The 19,131-nt window shown below is 40.9% G+C and overlaps 1 protein-coding gene across 2 annotated transcripts in view; it reads left to right on the top strand.

Annotated features, from left to right (window-relative positions):
• Positions 1 to 19,131, top strand: part of macrod2 (mono-ADP ribosylhydrolase 2) — a 396,264-nt gene that overhangs the window by 354,712 nt on the left and 22,421 nt on the right. For both annotated transcript variants that reach the window (XM_056395624.1, XM_056395623.1), the window contains exons 9-13: positions 4,233 to 4,311; positions 11,537 to 11,575; positions 13,263 to 13,322; positions 18,471 to 18,509; positions 18,932 to 18,979. In XM_056395624.1, coding sequence (XP_056251599.1) covers positions 4,233 to 4,311; positions 11,537 to 11,575; positions 13,263 to 13,322; positions 18,471 to 18,509; positions 18,932 to 18,979 — 265 coding nt within the window. The remainder of the gene's footprint in view (positions 1 to 4,232; positions 4,312 to 11,536; positions 11,576 to 13,262; positions 13,323 to 18,470; positions 18,510 to 18,931; positions 18,980 to 19,131) is intronic.

The following is a 19,131-nucleotide window of genomic DNA, read 5'->3' as shown; positions in this document are numbered from 1 at the left end:
TCAGCCGGTGGCTCTTTAACGAGGCAGCACAGGACACATATACACAGATCTCCCTTGGGTTCGGGCTCCAGCTGGAGCAGACTTGCTAGGGCAACCTGTCCCTATTATTGTTTGTGACAGAATCAAGAAGGAAATGCAAGTATAAAAAGTGCGTGTGTTGTGCCTGCACGTCAGATTCTGCTGGCAGTGCCCCCAATGTAATTATGGGCATGGGTGGCCAGCTATGACAGCTCATCTGTTAGCCAGCCAGTAGGAGTCTGGGGCACCTGGTGAGCCCTGCACTAGAATGATGAGCCACAGATACACACAAATTAAAAATCACATGAAGTACTTTGTGAAACAAGAAATGTGAGTAAAGGATGCTTTCATATCGCGGCATGCTGCTCATTAACACTGTGGCACTTGCATCTACCCCAGACTGACAGAGCTGGCCACTCCCACATCTTGTTTGTCTCCATGTCATGTCTCTTGCAAATGAGTTACAAAGGCATAGGTTGAACCCCTGGCATTATCATTTTAATTAGTCTCATTTTATCATATATTCAGAACTTAATTACAACTAAGAAGCATTGGTTTTGAATTGATTAGGCTAGATGAGCAAAGTGTTCTGCAGAGGATTTAAATGAAATAATTGAAATGAGATATTTAACCTGCATCATTAAATATTTCACAGTGCAGCATTAGTGTTGACAAATAATGTCTGCAACATAAATGAATGTCTTTATAGTGTAATATACCCTCATCACACTGCTGAAACTCAGGTCTTCATGGATGAAATAATTAATTGGAAATATTTTAAAATATCATTTTGATTTGTATTTAATTAAAGGAGTGCATATTCTCCCCTGACTATCATATTAATAAGCTGATGTACAATGTCTGAATAATGCAGTTTATACATTTTAAAGGTCTTTTTTTGAGGAAACACACTGTTCACTGTCAAAAACTTTTGAGTCCACTGAACTCTTAGCTTTTCCCCAAGTTGGGAGGGTCTCCACCAAATACAGATCAAAGAGCGACAGGTCAAGCCAGCTACAGAGTCTCACATCTTATCGTGCAGAACACGTTTCTGTCAAGACGGCCATCCTTCCCATATGCAACCAGAGGACCCAATCATATTGTCCTCACCCTTTGGCAAAGGCCCTCCAATCAGGGATGAGTAATGACTAGGCAGGCTAGCATGCAGTGATCCCAGCTTTCTAATTAGTCTTCCATTAACTTTTTCAACCTTGGCGGCTGCGGGGTGCACACTAAACACACACACACACACACACACACACACACATATCTCACAGCCTCAGACCAAAATATTAGGCCTCCTCTCCAAAATCTAAAATCTAAAATAAAGTATTTAGTAACATCTTCTACTCCGCAGTGCTCATTTAAATCATGCTCCCTCTCAGCCTAATTGGCCAGAAGAGTATGTTCTGTTTTGTTCGTTTTTTCATGTGTTACTAGTCTACTGTATATCTTCCATATTCAAATATAATTACATTCATACAGCATAATGCCATTTTGTGTATCATCTTTTCTCTCTGTTTGTAATCATGCAAAAATACATCAATATAAAGCTTGTGTGACAGATAATGTTTTAGTTGAAAATGAACTAGTGTTCAGTAAAATGCTTTACAACTATGACTTTCTATATGTGTGCATATGCATACAGGAGATAAGTTGTCTCTCGTTGACATCGAAAGAACAAGGTATTTTAAGTACAGACTAGTGGAATTTACTTTTCCAAAGAAAAGTCACAGATCACCTTCTCTGTTGTATTTGATTTATTTTACAATGGTATGAAGCCTTGGCCAACAGTGTTTGTTTGGATACAGACAGAATGTCAATGTTCTACGCTGGCACTGGTTTCATTTGGCATCCTGGTCTGGCTGATATCTGTCAAAGACCATACGATGTCTTTCTGATCTGTGGAATAAAAGAAGTTGCCCAAGCCTTCTGCAGAATGTGGAAGTGCTGTAAAAGAAACTAGACAAAGAGATTGACAGAGGAAGAGGGAGCCAGAGAGAAGAGTCTACATGACTTGGATACTAAGATTTTCTGTTTGGTTGCGTTTTAGCACAAGTTGTCAGATAAATCAGAGAAATGTTTCTCCTTTGCTTTATCACATCAATACACAGCTTAGAAATGTAATCATCATCAGTGGTATCTGTGTATGTGTGTGTGAACGCTGTGTGTTTCAGTGGAAGGCATGAATTCATGATTCATCCTGTTTCACAGTGGGCAGTCAGTTTCAGAATGGAGCTCCATAAAAGAGTAATGGAAATTCCTGGGGAGCTGATGTCCTGTGGCCTTCCAGCACCCAGTGGTATGCACTATCTTGGTGCATTATCACTTTTCACACAATCTGTTTGTCAGTGAGCCCATGACTTAAAAGGAGACTTAAAGCTTTCTTTCATTTACTGTCGGAGTTGAGGGGTTGAGAGAGTCAGTCTACATTTTATGAACAAAGCCCCCCCAGACATCTAGCTCAATGAAATGTTACCGTCCTGGATGCAGCTCCTAACATTTACTCCAAAGCATGGATCATAAACTATTAATAGATATATGTCTGTATGAGCACCAGAAGGGTGCCTCTTTGAATCGGATCCTTGTGTTGGGCAGGGTCAGTAATGGGGCTAAAGCTGGTGAGCTGTCTTTATTCCCCCATAACATCACTATCTTGCGTGTAGTACGATGGTGGGCAGATAGCTGCCATTATGGCTGTTGGGTAAAATTGCCATTATTCAGTCAAGCGATTATCTGCTGCCGTGGTGTGTAATGCATCTTTGTGACTGTGACTGATGTCTGCACATCTAAGACTCCACTGGAGAAGAGTGAAAGTGAAAGAGGTGACCTCCTTCTCTGCAGTCTTTCAACAGCTCAGAGTTCAACACATTATTACAGTATGGAAAGTGCATATTGCTAATGTACAGTATGAACAAACAACAGTTTTGTTATCTATATGATTTGCTTGGTCACTGTTTGGTTTTGATCAAATCAGTGGCATGTTTACGCATCATTTAAATGTTTGGAATATGTCTATATTACTAAAAGCACTAGAGACCATGATGCTGTCCAGCTTTATCATCCTCTTGTGCAGGATTCGGTTTAGTATGTAAGGGATATATTTTCCCAGAGGGTGAAAAACACAATGGTTGTCAGACATCAACTGAGCCAAAGAATAGAAGTCGAATAATTCAAATATGCTGGAAGTTAATTCATATTTAATAATTTGTCATTATAAAGTCCTTGTTAAGTCTCAGTTCACTCAGAGTTTTATTTACTGTTGTTTGTGTTCATCAGACAGAAAGACCTTCTTCACAGTTGTTGCAGGCAGACTCCTAATTTGATTTAGCAGCTGTGCAGTTTACAATACATCAGTTTATATATATAATATATATAATAACATATATATATTGTTTAATGTTTGTTTCCAGAGTTGTCACTGACATCAGTTACTGTCACACTCCTTCACAGCTATGAAGACGAGATGTAATCTAAGGACATAAAATGATAATTGCCCAGCGGTAGTTTCTGTATTGTTTGTATTTTGTGAACTTGAATCAAATCTTCTTTTTTTTTCTTTTTTTACAGCTATTTGATTCCAAAAGCACAAAGATATATTAATTCCATCATAGCTGTTGTTTGTTATGCCACTGAAACAGAAAATATGTCAATTTCTTGTTTTGTATTGAAAGTTTTCAATTTCATAAATTGTCATTATGATAGTTGTTTGAGGTTTCAATATCAAATCTACTTATTCTGTGTTGTTTTTCTTTCAATATCTAATTCTGACTTTATTATCCTTAGTGCTAGGGTAAAATCATTCCTTTGCCATTTTCTCTTGTAATTTTCAATTTGGGCAAAAGTATTTTCCATTGCTCATCATTAATGTTGCAATTTCATGTCGTTGCACTTTGTGTGATACTGAGGCGTATTGCTCTGCTCTAACCAATGCAGCCATTCAATAATGCTTATTCTGATGTAACGTGCCGTAATATTCTCTAAAAGCTGTCTCAGAGGGTATCATTTGGGTGGTCCTGACTGGGAGGGTAACAAATTACATTTTTAGATTTCTGAGTGGCTATGACTGTGTCCTGCTGATGCAGATTGCTACTGTCACATCAAAACATGTCCTGTAAGTTTTCTGTCGTGTAGTTCACCAGAGAGACCTTTTTGCAATGAGCTTGTACAATAATTGCTTTTCCATCTTTCTTTTTTTTTCTTTTACTTTGCAGATTACTCGGGTCATTTTCTGCGTCTTCCTGGAGACTGACTTTGCCATCTACAAGAAGAAAATGTCTGTCATTTTTCAAGGTATGTGTGTTTACTTCCAGATGACTCTGCTGCATAACACTAATGCTGTATCATTACACTTTCTCCGTTACCCTTTGCTGTTTTGAGTTGAACTAGCTAATGGATTAATGAATGATTAATATGCTGTGTTTCTCTGAGGCCTCCTTCCAAAGATCTTGTGTATTATGTGATGTCACCACCTACTTAATTGACCATCTGTATAGAGGCAGCGAGGCAGCTTTGCCTCCTTGTGTATCCCGGGAAACATCTGCAGCAAGAGATATGTTGTTCCTTGAAGCAGTAGTATAAGGACCTGTCGGGCCCGGGTTACACCTACAAGTGTAAACAAAATCAATGCACCTGCGCAACGATTTGGGAGATTAACAGTGAGAATTTACGCTGACAGTTGGTATAACAAGTTTCAGGTTCTCGACGGATTTGCTTTAATAGGATTGGAATAGTTAGACTTCTTGTCAGTGAACTAGCAAGCTGATCTTTTACATAATTTTTGATATTCTGATGAGACTTAAATGTCAAATTTGATTGACTGTAATAATGGTCCTCTGCAGCGAATGTCTTCTGCAAGAACTAAAAAATTCATGGATGCATAGCAACCACTGATCATCCTTGGTTACTGCTCTTCAATTCTGTATGCGAAATAAACAAACATCCATTATCTTCAACTCCCACTCTCCTTTCTGTCTGTCGCTTTCTCTCTCAATTCCCTCCCCCCTTTCATGTCATCATCTTTTTTCGGGGGCCAGGAGCAGTCACCAGCTCTGATGGGGGCTCCACGGAGGATTGAGTTGAATAGCCGGGGAGCTGAAAGAGGCTGGCTGGTTTCACCATCCTAGCATTACCTCCCATTTACCTCACTTTTCCCTCCCCACTCCCCAATGGAATACCAGCTCTCAGGCCTTCATCTCGCTGCTCCCAGATGGAGAATGTTTTGTTCCCCCTGCACTCCTGTCATCTGTCCCGCTCCCCGCCCAGGCTCTTCCCTGAAAGATTACATTCTAGGGAGAGACCTTAATTATATTGCCTGCCCCCATGCACCCAGCACCCGTCTCATCATATTAGTGCTCTGAGATGAGAATCTGGAGCTGTTGTTCTCCAGTTATCACTCTCGCCATTTACAAGTGCTGTCAGTGGATAAATGCCCTACATCTCTCCGTGGCTGGGAACGGGGACGAAACAAAACAACAGGCTCTGCGTGTGTCACAAAGGGAAAGCAGAAAACTTTTGAGTTGCATTATTAGAAGATAAGTCCTTAAAAACTATTGTTTACCAACATGCAATGAGTTGCTAATGAGGATGCCTGAGGTCAGTATTTGATTAAATATGGGGTCGTTCCAGAAGGCTACCACAGCACACACGGAGATGCTAGCCAAAGTGCTTTTCCTCATCACAGTGTCTCGCCTGTCACATGCCCTTTGACTTCAGGAGTCAGGGCCACCTTTATCACTGTTCTGTGTGTATGAGTTGGCTGGAGACGATATTAATCCCATTATAGACCAAGTGCCTAAATAAGTGTGATATTGCGACTCAGGGTCGTTGTTTGGAGTGCGGCAGACACATTTTTTTTACACAACGCCCACCTACACCAGCTCCAGTCTTTCAACTCCTGTGCATGTTCAAAGCTTTTACCATACCGTATGAAAAAAAACACTATTTTATGCTGTTCCACAAGGAAGTATCTAAAGATAGCATAATTACTGGTGATGTGATTGTAGACTAGATTCTCAGGCAAGTTAGGCGAGTGAATTCATACGTTTTACTCAGCCGGGCTACATCATGTAGATGAGTTTAACAGTAGTTGATACATGTGCTTTAAAGGAAGAAATGCTGATTTGTATGATTGCACCATTAAGGGAATGCATAACCTTGTGGTGTGAAAAGACTTGCATTTAGCCTGCACAGAATGGTAAGAGTAAATCAGAAGCTGTGAATTAGCTCTGCAGGTGTGCTCCAGCGCGTTCAGAACATCTCATCATCCTCACTGCTAGATACCGACAGTCAGGTAGATCTTGTGGCAACACTGAAAGCATCACACAGAGGCCTCAACCCATTCTATCTCCTGCAACATCCTCTCGCTTTCAATAACCCTCTGTCACGCCCCCCCCCGCCCCCCCATTCCTCACTCATTCTCACTTGTTCCCATGCCACCCATTACCTCATCCCTCCACTTTCTATCATTCTTCATCATTATATCAAGGAGGAGCTTCTCCATCACCTACTCTATCAGTAGGCTGCTATGGAGCTGTTGTGAATTGTGACCTTGATTTTTCTGTAATGTGTGAGTGTGTGTGTCTGGTCATGTTAAACTCGTAATCTTCCCTGTGAGATCAGTTTCAAACATATTTAGAGCTGAGAATAGGCACAATAGATTCTTTATTGAAGTCTTACTATTCTCATTTTTCATTGTATAGCTGCTACCCTCATATTCAAGCAATATGTCAAGTGACAATGACTGGAGAAGGAACATGTAAACAGGACATTTGCATACAGGAAATTGCTCTATCACAATGTGCATTCCCACAAGCTGTCACTATGAGAGAACCAAAGCATGGTTACATCCCTGCAGATGGAGGAAACTGAAAAATAGCCCGTGCAACCAGAATACTCTAATACCTGCATACAGGCACATCAACCATATAACACCTACATATAAAACAGGAAGTTGCATGGAGTATTTAATATTAAAATACTGACATCACAACGAAACATTAGAGCAAGTGACTGCAGATTTGCAGACTCTGCAGGGGCTTCATGTAGAAATGTTGCATACGTCATCTTTCACACTCACTGACAAACAGGCCGTATTGCAAACAATAACACATCCGCAGGTATGCAATTACTGTAAATAAGTGCACATAAAAAGCATGCACAAAAGGATGCAATACACACGCTAATAACAATGACAGCTTTGACCTTATTAGACGACATAGTGAATGGCAGAATTAGAAGCGAATGGGTGTTTAGAAACCAAGCACATTTTTTTGGACCATAATGATGACCGGCTTATCAGCTGTTTGAGATTTCTTAGAGCCGTCCTCCTGGAACAGTCTGCTGAGTTGGGTCCAGCTTTGGAGAATGACATGGTGAGGAGTCATGCTGACCACTCTGGGTTTCAGGGGGAAATCCACACCATGCCAGCTGTATGGGAAGGGATCATCCATGTGTCAGCCATGTATATAAAGTTCCCATGTAATGTGGTTGACCAGCCTAACATTTAAGTATGATTTGCAGCCAGAGCCGGTTTCCCTCATGTAATCGGAGCTATCAGCTACACACACACTGCTACAAAGGCACCATCACAGGGACAAATTTGTCCATGTTAATAGAAAGCATTTTCATTCCATCAACGTGCAAATAATATGTGATGCACAAATGTGACTGACTAATATTGTGGCCAGGTGGCGTGGGTCAAGCCACAATTAAATTATCCAAACCAACAACATGGTTAGGAACAGGCCACAAGCCGGCAGGGTGCATGATGGGTGCAATTCATTTATAAGTTAAATTAATTCAAAATCAACTCCTCTGAAGCAGGATTATATACGCCCCCAAATATCATGCAGTCTTTAGTGCGTCGTTACTCCTCAGTGGTTTCAGCGAGAGACATGTGTATACCATAGTGTATGGTATAGTGTATGCTATGGGAAATAAAGCAAATACTACTGAAACCTATATTAGTCATTTCAATCAAGAGAAAGAAGAGAAAGAAGCATCTGCCTATCCCACTCAAAATACCAGACAAAAGAGTGCTAAATAAAATAGTTTTATTCACCTCCACCTCACACTCACTGAAACTGCTTTGTTTGGCTGATTTGCCACTTGGTTTTGCCATTTTTCCTAATTCTGAAAGGAGGGGTGGCCCATGAGTATTTATATTAATTAGCATATTACATTTAGGGCAGAGAGCGGAGTGTGGTGCTCGTGAATGTGAGCTCAATTTCACATTGATTGGGGTGTAGAATCCTGCATGCGCACAGTTTCGTACATCTAAATTTTTTTTTTTTTCTTTACACTGCTTTCCAGCATTGTGCTAGCACTACGTTTCAGGATTAATTCTGTGCAAAGCTTTATACATTAGGCCCCGTAGGAGAAGCTGTTTAATGAGTGGTGACAGAGTTCTCACAAAGGTATTTTTATGTAGCGCCAGCTCGAGGAGCACTTCAGTTGTTTGGAGTCATATATTTTGTAAAGGAGGCCACTCAAACACACGTGCAAATAGACAAACAAGCTAAAACATACAGCAGCTATACGTTAAGAGTTTTGCCTCTGTCGTACCATTCATCATTCATAATTCACCTCGCCAACTGAGCTCATAACCAGTGATATAATGACCTATTCATTACTTTGAAAAGCCATAAACTGTACATATCTCAAAGGTGCTATGACAGTCTTGCTATCTGGTTGAGAGAACCATCAGTGTTTGCATCTTTGAAGGAATACGCCCCCACAGAAACAGTAACCAGAAAATTTCACAAAGTTACCATGGTTGTACTTTTAGAAATATAAAGTAAGTGAAACCATTAATTGATTAACATATAGAGCTCAATCAATGCAATTAATTATATGACATGATTCTATTAAGTATTCAGATTGGTTCATAGATCATGATTGACCACATGCTTGCCTTGGCACATATTATTTGCAAGCATGGGAGCAGTCAGGCAGCTGTGGTTGTAGAGAGTAAAAGCATGTTGAAATTGATTCTGGGTACACTCCTCCACTAATATGATCCGGGTGGCTGCCCACAAGCTGGGCTCCATCTCTTCTTCTCCTCAATCAGCCACAGTGCTGACAATATTAACACAGCCCGCAGATCTACAGGGGCTGCTCCATTCTCTCCAACTGTTTCACTGACTTTCCAATTGACATTTATTTACATGCCGCTTAATACACTCCATACTCCCAACCCCCCAACCCACATACCTACCACCAAATGTCTAGTATAGAAGCATCCTCTCAACCCCCCCACTGCTCTAGAAGATGTAAAGCTGTGGTATGCACAAGCTTCTATCACACACACATGTAATTTGTTGACAGAGGATATGAATGGCTACAGGAACCCTGTGAGGGGTGAAAATGAAGTCTGTGTTGGTTATCCCTTGGGGCAGGGAAATGAGGAGACCATGGTGTGTTAGTGTTGTGATTGCCAGAAAGCAAACTGGCTCAGAGTCTCTCTGTCAGCTTCAGCAGACATGCGGATCAGCTTTAGCTGGTCACATGTAAAGATGTTCACGTTTGTGCATAAATCACAGATGTGTAGAAAATGTGCAAATACATATCTTGACTACCTGCTTATCAACATGTACAGCACTGGCCAGGCATAGGTCCTTTTTGATAAGTTAAAGGTTTAGGACTTAAGGCTGTAATGCAATTCAGTTCAAAACTTCAAATCTAACAATGTCCACTCCACCCCTCACATACTAGCAAGCTATTCCAACATGTAAGTGAAAAATGTGCCCAAAAGGGTTAGGGTTTCACTTTCTTGTCAAGAAACATCAGTACTTTAAGTTTTACCGGTATCTCTAAAGCTCACTAATAAACACATTATATCATATGTTTATTTCATACAAAACCTTAAACTCAAGTTATGGTTTTACATGGGTTTGTGAGCTGGACAATTTTATTAGTCAGGTGGAAAGACTCTGGGTCATATAGCCTGTTAATTAATGGTGTTTAAATCAGTGCTGGTAGCTGTTTTTTACCTTTGGACACTGATACCAGTCTTTATGCTAAGCTACACACACATATCCTGGCTATAGTTTATTATTTCACGCATAAATATGAGAGTGGTATCGATCCTCTCATTTACCCCTCAGACAGACAGCAAATGAGAATTCCCAGTATGTCAAACTATGATAGCTGATAGTTTCTTATCTGTTTTGTATAATAAGTCATGAGAGAATCTTTTGTGTGAATTTAACCCTGGTGTTGTCTTTACCCCGAGGAAGAAAGAAGGAAAGAAAGAAAGGTGTCATATATTGTTAGTATTGACCACATCACATACATTGGAATGCACTCTTGTGCAGTGGTATAAATGTTATAGGACATGGCAGTAGCTTAGACACCCCATGTTTCCACCCATGTTTCCATTCTTGTGCCATTGTTATACAGTATCAGTGGGCCTTTCCTTTGTTTCCCCAAGCAGGGTTAGATTAATGTACTGTACCCTTTTATTCAGTGTTATACAAAAGAAAAGCCTGTCGCTGGATCCACAGGGAGCTCTGATGGTTACAATTCTACAGAACAGATGACAACAGCTTTTCATCAAGCTAACACTTGCTTTTGCTTGTTAACCACAGTGCAATCATTGCTCAGACTCATGCACAGCCATATACACATATATATCATACATGTGCCCACACACATACAGAGTATTCCATTCATACAGTATGAACTATGCGCATTAAAGCACACACGTACTGTACATATAGTGGCATGACTCAAAGCATTTTAAGGCATGCTGAGCTGTGCGAGGTCTGAGCGTATCAGTGTGTTTGTGTGATGGGATTCAGGAGCTGCGAGCAGGCACCCACAGTTTCTCCCTCCCCATCTTTCACTCTGCAGTTCTTCCTGAAGCAGCATCCAAAGCCTCCTTCTCATCTCACACTGTGCAACTCAACTCATACACCCAGAAACACCTCTAGTTCACTCTTACAATAGACGTATAGAGAAAAGGAGAGAAAATCAAAGGTTTTTTTTTTTTTTTTTTTTGGTCCACCCCAGCCTTCAGTCCTTGTAATTTGAGGAAATGGGAGGTTTTGTGTCATTTATGCCGAGCATACCAGTATAGATTTAATTGAAACAGAATGTCCCATGAAACACACACTCCCACATACACAGTCATTTGGCATAATAACTCTCTAGATCCAAGGCCGTCTGCTGGGGGAATTGAGGGAGGCTGTGAAGGTTGTTGGTATGATTTTGGAGCATGGCAGCTGGTGTGATGAGGAGGGAGGAGGTGAAAAAGTTTCAACAGCCGGCTTTTGGACATGTGAATGGACTGGGGTTTTTTTCTTCTCCTAAAATAAAACTCATATTTCAATCACATTCTGAGGAAACACTGTAGGTTCTGCCTTCACTGTTGACTGGTTCAAGCAGACAGAGTACACAGCAGCAAGGAATACTGTGCTCTAACATTTTAATCAAGGAGACATGTTGTGATGACTCATTGTATCATACATTATAAAATAGCATGGTTTGACACGCTGTCTTTTCCCCCCTCTGCCAGACAATGACATGGAGGTTACAGAGGACCAGCTGAAGGGAGGTGAGTGACAGAATATTTCATGGTTGCCTTTTCACCTTAACACCTCCATTAAAGCTCACAGAGGCTGAGTGAGTGGCGTAGCTTCAGCTCGTGACAGTGATTTGCTAGGTTTTATGCAGCCGATGAAACTGAATGTTTAGTCATTCGGTGACAAGTTGAATCCCGGGTCTGACACATCACAGTTAAAAATACTTCATGTGAGTACATTACATTACAAGAGATTATATCCACAGCTAATTCCCAACACCATTCTCTCCATCTGGCTTACGGGCACAATGCCTTCAGCCACCTAAAGTGAGTGACAAAGAAACAGCAGAGCAACGTCCCTGCGCAGCATGCGCCAGACGATGACACAAACACAACTGTCACCGCATAATGCTTTTATCACCGCTCCATCTTGGCACACGGCCTGAAACTCCCAGATACTGCTTATCGGGATAAACTATTGACATTTGTCTGTGCACTGATGTCCTGAATAAGCAATAACACGGACAGAAAACCTCATGGAAGTGTGTGTATTGTTTGAATAGCAGGAACAATAGATCCAAAAGAGAGGCAGCAGTTGCTTTATTTCTCCTCGGTCAACAAAAAATGTCATTTTTATGAAATGTTTGATAAAATGTACTGCCTCTAGCAGTTTTCTCTAAGGTACAGTAGGTCTTGGAAAGCACTTGATGGCAAGTTTTCTTTCCGAGTACAAAGGGATTCAGACCAGTGGCTTTCCAGGGTCTAACTGCTTCGTCCCTCGAAGACGTCACAGTACACGTGCAACCAACTAAGCAGAGAACAATGTTAGTTTTACTGTCTGTCGAAGGAAGTGTTCAGATTACCATAGATGTAGAACGCAGGGTACTATCAAAATGTTTTTCCTCCCAAAGTCACCCCCATGATTTGCCAATTACACGCATCTGTGTTTCCAATGAGATTCTATTTTAGGTGAACATAAAAGGGCTGTTTTATAAGTGCACAGTAAAATGTGATATTCCAGAGTGAAACAATGTGCACGTAATGGCTAAATCATAAAGGCTTGGCTAGGAGGAACAGCATTTGTGTGTTTGCCCTATTGTTAGCGCCTGAGCGACTATGTTGTTTTCTGTCATGTTCCTCACCAGCTATTTTACACTGCATACAGTATAATAACATAGCACCAGACCGTATCAAGCCAACCGAAATAACCCTGATAATTCCTAGCTCTGTTGTGTCATCATGCCAGCCCTGCCCTGGTCCAGTTTGGCCTTGTTTGATGGGCCTCTGCGCCAGTGCCAAGAACTGGCCTTTTATTCTGCTCCATCAGCCAGAGTTTGAATCAGTACAGCCTGGAGCCTATTCAAAGGTTCAAACGCCTACCATTCTCACATGGAATAGTGCTTTTGTCCCAGACTGAGCTCTGGAGTTGGTCTCAAAGCCTCGCATTCTTCCCCTTTCTCTCACAGGAGTCATTTTTTTTTCTCAGGCAGGTATAAAACCAAACAACGCAAGAGCCATGGAGTTCTCCCACAGGCTTTTGTAGTGTGGTCAGTTGAGACAGAACGGCCAAGTTAGAATAAGAACTGCTACCATGGGTTTGGCATGCCAAAAGCCCTCTTCACTCACACCATTTCCCAGCTAACAGTTCAAACTGACAACACGGAACGCCCTTTGCATCCTAAGTGGTGTAAATGACCATTTTTTTTTTGTCTGTTTATAGATAACACACCTCCATCTACGAAATCCACAACCAAGGAGGAAAGTGAAGATAACAACAGAGGTATGCCTTCATTAGTGCGTGTGTGTGTGTGTGTGTGTGTGTGTGTGTGTGTGTGTGTGTGTGTGTGTGTGTGTTCTAATGTTATTAATGAGGATTGCTTGTTTACAACATGTCGAACACCGTTACTGGCAGAGGGAACATTGTATATTGATATGTGTGTACAGAAATATTTGTTTTGGGTGTATGAAGTAATGGAGTGTGTTCTTGGTCAGTAATCTCTTGCTCTCTGGTGCCAAGTTCCTCTTTGGGGAAATGAATACAAGATGAAGCTTGGTCTTTTTTAAAAGAATGTTTTCTTAGAGGCAAACTTGTTTAAGAAGCCATTATCTGGCTATTCTGCAGTTTCAGCCCCTTTGGATGTGTAATATTGAAACAATTATAGGCTTCTCCGATACGATGGACCAAAGATAATTAGATTCTTACACTGGAGGGTGTTAGTAGGCAATTAAAATCGTACACCATCCATTTGTCTTCAAGCCTTAAGGTTGCAGGGAATTTTTGAAGATAGCAGTCACGGTTGTTTTCTTTAGGGAAACGGCTCCTCTCGCTGATTGAGAGAGGCTGGACTAGATAGCGCAGTCACTTCAAGGACGTCAATACATACTGTGTTGTTAAACAAAGCACAATAAGTCATTTCTTCCCGCCTATTCAACATACCTTTCCATAATCCGAAGCAGTAATTCAATATGATTCACAAATTCAATCACCAGCATTAGGAGGGCATAAGTATTTTGTAATAATCTTTATAAATCCTAATTTATCAGGCCCGGCAGCTTAATAGTAACTAATCCATTCACAAAAGGCCTTGGCACAGCTTTCTAGCATGGGAACACTCAGTCCTTGAGACAACCTCTCTCACAGGAGGAGAATGAAATGATTTTGTACTGCCTGCACTGTAAAGGTTAGGACTGGTTCGATATAGCACATAGGACGGATTAATCATAGACAACACTCAGATGTCAAGATAGCAAAGTCTAGAGGAAACGCGAGCTGCAAAACCACACTGTCAGCTACTGTACGTGAGGCGGACATTATAAGACGCTCGAGAGTCTGATACCACATCTGTAAAGCTGTGTAAGATCCCGTTTCAACAAAAACACGCCATATTTCACCATCGTGTCTAAAGAGCCAGCAAAGCAGGTCATCTATTTGTGATAGTCAATATGTGGAGCACTTTTTAGAATAAATTACACTGCAGTGGAGTTGGTGGAGTGTGTCTGTCAATGTGCCTCAGTGTGATCCATCACATCCATCAAACTCCTCAGGGGATTCACTCTCCCCAGTCCATGGGTCAGGCATGAGGGGCTTTTAGCCACAGCACTGATAAAGAGAGAGCATTAAGCCTTTCTCTACTGTTGTTCCACAATAAATACACTGGTTACAGTGGACTGGAGGTAATTATAGGGCTACTCTGTCCCACACGCAACAATTGCTAGTGAAAAGCACAAAATTAACACAAACACCCTACTGGATAAAAGAGCACATAACCTGTGGTACAACTAAGCAATCAAGCAACACAGCAACCTCTCTGTCTTCTCTCGAACATCAGACAACATCAAAACACATTCACATCATACTTTGTGTGACTGTGTTAAATTTATTTTATCTAATTCTATTTTTTTAAATGTCATTTCACTGTTTTTTTTGTTGTTTTTTTTAGTTTTATCATTTTTTCTTGTCATCTTTTCTATGCACTTAGTGTCTCATTCATGTCTAATAAATGTTCCTCATTCACAAAACATTCCTGTCAATGTTAAATTGCTGTAAAATCAAAGTTAAAATTTGAAAACAAATGTAGCTGGTGAACAGGGGAGTATTTCAGATTTGAAAAACAGCATATCCACTCTTCTTCAAAAGAGGAAGAAAAATCACAATCAACTACAAATAACCCCGAAGTGTATTTGTAAACCAGGGTCATAGATTAACGCTCTGTGTGTGTGTGTGTGTGTGTGTGTGTGTGTGTGTGTGTGTGTGTGTGTGTGTGTGTGTGTGTGTGTGTGTGTGTGTGTGTGTGTGTGTGTGTGTCTGTGTGTGTGTGTCTGTGTGTGTGTGTGTGTGTGAGTGTATGTGTGTGTGTGTGTGTGTGTGTGTGTGTGTGTGTGTGTGTGTGTGTGTGTGTGTGTGTGTGTGTGTGTGTGTGTGTGTGTGTGTGTGTGTGTGTGTGTGTGTGAGAGATGAGCTATGTGTGTGGTGCTGTGATGTAATCCACATGAAACAGAAGCACAGCATGCAGATGCTGTGAGCCATAGAAAGAAAAAGAGACAGAGAGGGAGGGGTGAGACATGGAGTTGAATGCTGGCATAAAGGTCCAGGTTGGAGTGTGGCCTCTTTAAAGCACACCTGAGTTGGCAAGCAGCCCCACAGTGTCTATTATTTGATATCAGATTGGTATTAGTGAGATTAGTGGATGTCACAGGGCACAGTAAAATGTGAACATTGAGCCAGAAATCAATGCCTGGCTGGGTCGGTTTGCCTGGCATGCTTGAGCTTTTTCTGGGAAAGACCTGAAGAAGAGAGGGGGAGATGGTGAGAGATGGCACAGAGCGGCGATGGACTTTCAGAGTAATAACCCTATGTGTGGACAGACAGTTAGCTTCTCCATGGGATGCCATCCTTTACACCTTGGCACACCGTCAAGCATCGCTCACAAACACACTTGCACTGTGCTTGCCAACACACATTTTACATGCAAAAGGTCTTTGAATGGTAGCTGTTGGTCATCTCTGAGCCCTTTTTTCTTTACACGTGTCTCATGAATTTTTCAAATTCACCCTTTTTTTTTTTAATTTCTTTTTTGTCCTTTGCTCCACTTGGCTTTAATGGAAGGAATAAGAGAGGCAGGGCTGGGGGAAGAGATAGCATAACTAGACTGTGTGGGTGTGTGAGTAAGTGAGAGTGTGTGTGCGTGTGCAAGTTAACTTGTTCACATTTCTATTCAGCCCTGAATATGAAATTCTGCTTTTACTTCCTACAAAATAGAAATAGAAAATATTATCTGAAGCTGATGTTTACTCGACGGTCATGCAAGTAGGACACACAGGGAAGGTTGAATATCAGCATCTAAATTGTTAAAGACTTTGTGATACTGTACCTCTGGATCTGATGTTTATATAAATAAATTATTCATGTGTGTGTGAGACTAAGATTTTATTCAACACACTACAGTACTGTCATTCATTCAACTCGAGGGCAGGTTAATACCTGAAATGTCCTGTTTTCTCGCCATATTTCTGAAAGTGGAATTCATGGGAGATTTGACACCAACAGTGCTGCGGTGTGGACTTTGGCTGGAGCCCCTCTGTGTGAAGTATGTCAGACTCTGATTCATGGTGAAGACAGTTTAGTACAGTGAGTATCAGGTAGAGTAAAGCTGTGACAATGCTGCCACCTGCTGTTTATAGCACCTGAGTGAGCGGGCCGGTGGAGAGGCTGGTTGGGTTTTTACTTCATGGACAGACAATGTTCTAATTGAACTTAACTTGAAGCCATTATAAATCACATCTGCCCTACATAGAATCTTTTGTTGTCTGCTTTGTGCGTGTATCAGTGTGTTTACCCACAATCTGTCCCTTATAGCATCCTTTATCACAAATTGAATACTGTTCCATTCAATAAGCCAAATACGAATGATCAAATAACAGGGAGGAAATTACATTCAGCCTTTTGTCGTATCTGATATATTGTTGTTTGGGATCACTTTAGACAGATTCAACAGCCACGCATAATTTTTAAACGCGGAAGAAAGGTTTAGGGTGACCTCATGGCCAGCGAAGCATTAATCTTAACTTGTTTTTCCCAATGAAGTATTCTTTTCAGCCCCATGTCTGTGGCTCCATCTCAAAATGCCAGTCATGATTAATAGAAAGGATTGCCATCTACTGTGTGTCACCAGCATTCTCTGTGATGGACAGAGGCACTTGAGACAAACATGCAGCACTGGTAGAACTGGCCTTTTTCCCATTTAATAGAGGCTGGCATTTTTATTGTTCTGAGTGCAGGGCAAAATTGCATAGATATGAAAAAATGGTTTCTCTCTGCAGCTTGTTAAAAAAGCAATTATGGAAGCTGCACAATAGCCATTGTAGAGCATGTTCTCTTATTGGTGTCATGGCTTTCATTTACTCAATTTGTCCCAAATGTCATCGTTTTTGTGTGTGCATGTGTGTGTGTGTGCGTGTGCACGTGTTCGTGCATAAGAATTTCTGAGAGCGACAATAATGTTGAATAGGGTGGGGGTAACAGATATGATGCATGGATTAAAGTTGTTTGATGTCACTTCTAAAATCTGTCTTTTGTGCATAATTTAGATAAATTTTGCTATAGTGTTGTACAGTAGGTGGGTAGTTGAAGTTGGGCAGATGCTGTCCTGACTCTAAATTTGATGTTACGTCTGTATGTTTCATAGTATCATAGTGATACTACCTAGTATATACTATACTAACTTCAGCTGAACTTTTTGTTCAATACAAGTTAGCAAGATTAGCATGTTTACACTGTGAATTACAAGGGTGATCATGTTAACACATAATAATACCTTTTAGCATAATGCTACCTTTTAACTGTGTGTATGTTAGGATGCCAATGTTAACATTTAACTCGAAGCACCGTTAAACCTAATGACAGCCTGACAGTGCTGCTAGCATGACTATAGACTGGCTCTATAAGTATCCCCTGCTGCACACCTGTTCACTGTAACAAGAATATACTGTAACAATGATCAGTTTGTAATCCTTAAAAAAATGAAGCATAAAGCTGATTATGTCTAACCCTAACAAAGCTAACAAATTAGCTGTTGCATTTTAAATAAAATAAGGGTTTGTCCAAATGTTATTAGTTAGAGCAGTAGTTTGTTTCCTTACCCATAACATGGACAGAAAAACCCATCATCATGTTTGAGCTTCCCTGATTGATAACTGAATGAAAACTCCTCTATATAAAAGCACATTTTGAAAGTGAGGCTACCGAAACAGGAGGACGTTGCTGTTTTAAAATGTGATGCCAGCTCTCACAAGATGAATCTTTTGTCTAGAGTTGAACAGTTTGTGATCATTAGTATTACTGGTAGCTTTGTTTTTCAGAATTAATGACTGGCATTATCCCCATGCATGTTTGTGTTTGGTTGATGATTCCTTTCCCTCCCTTTTTCAGGTAAAGAGGAAACAGGTGATGAAGAAGAGGGTGACAATGGTAATGTAGCTCTACGGACCATTAACACATGTTCTGAGCCTCTCGGCGCTACCAGTGCTTCTTGATGTCATTTGTCATCAAAAATTGAATTTTCTATTCGCTCCAGTTCAGTCTTTCCATCCTGTATGCCACTACTCTAACTAAAGAAAAGTACTCTTATCACAGAGGCTTGGAACAAAGAAATCCCTCAATTATGTATGGCTTTAGAAGTGACATTCTTTTCCCCTTCTTTTCTGTCACTTAATTTATGCATGTCTTTGTGGTTCCATTGCTCTCATACTGCAGTACAAAGACAAAGCTACACAAAGAGATAGAATGAAAAGGCTGTTTGAGGTGATATCAAAAGCCAAGTCAATTCAACTCCAGGCTCTAGCAATGAACTCAAATGTTTTCCACTCTTTTGAATTCTTCTGTTTTTCTAGATGCTTGGGGAAAAGAAGAAGACGTGGAGATGGCAAGTCAAAACCCAGGTACAGTTACAAGTCAAGGCTCCAGCATGGATGGGGGGTGTGATTTTGGGTTACTGTTAGTGTGTAGTTTGTCACTACTCTACACATCGCTCGCTACCGAGAGGGAAGGAGCGCAGATTGATCTGACTCTTATCTGTAGATGAGATGGGAAT

The sequence above is a fragment of the Seriola aureovittata genome, chromosome 14 (genome assembly GCF_021018895.1).
Source record: "Seriola aureovittata isolate HTS-2021-v1 ecotype China chromosome 14, ASM2101889v1, whole genome shotgun sequence".
In the NCBI taxonomy this organism is placed as follows: domain Eukaryota; kingdom Metazoa; phylum Chordata; class Actinopteri; order Carangiformes; family Carangidae; genus Seriola; species Seriola aureovittata.
The sequence above is the reverse complement of the archived record's forward strand: the minus strand, read 5'-3'. Positions and strand labels throughout refer to the sequence as shown.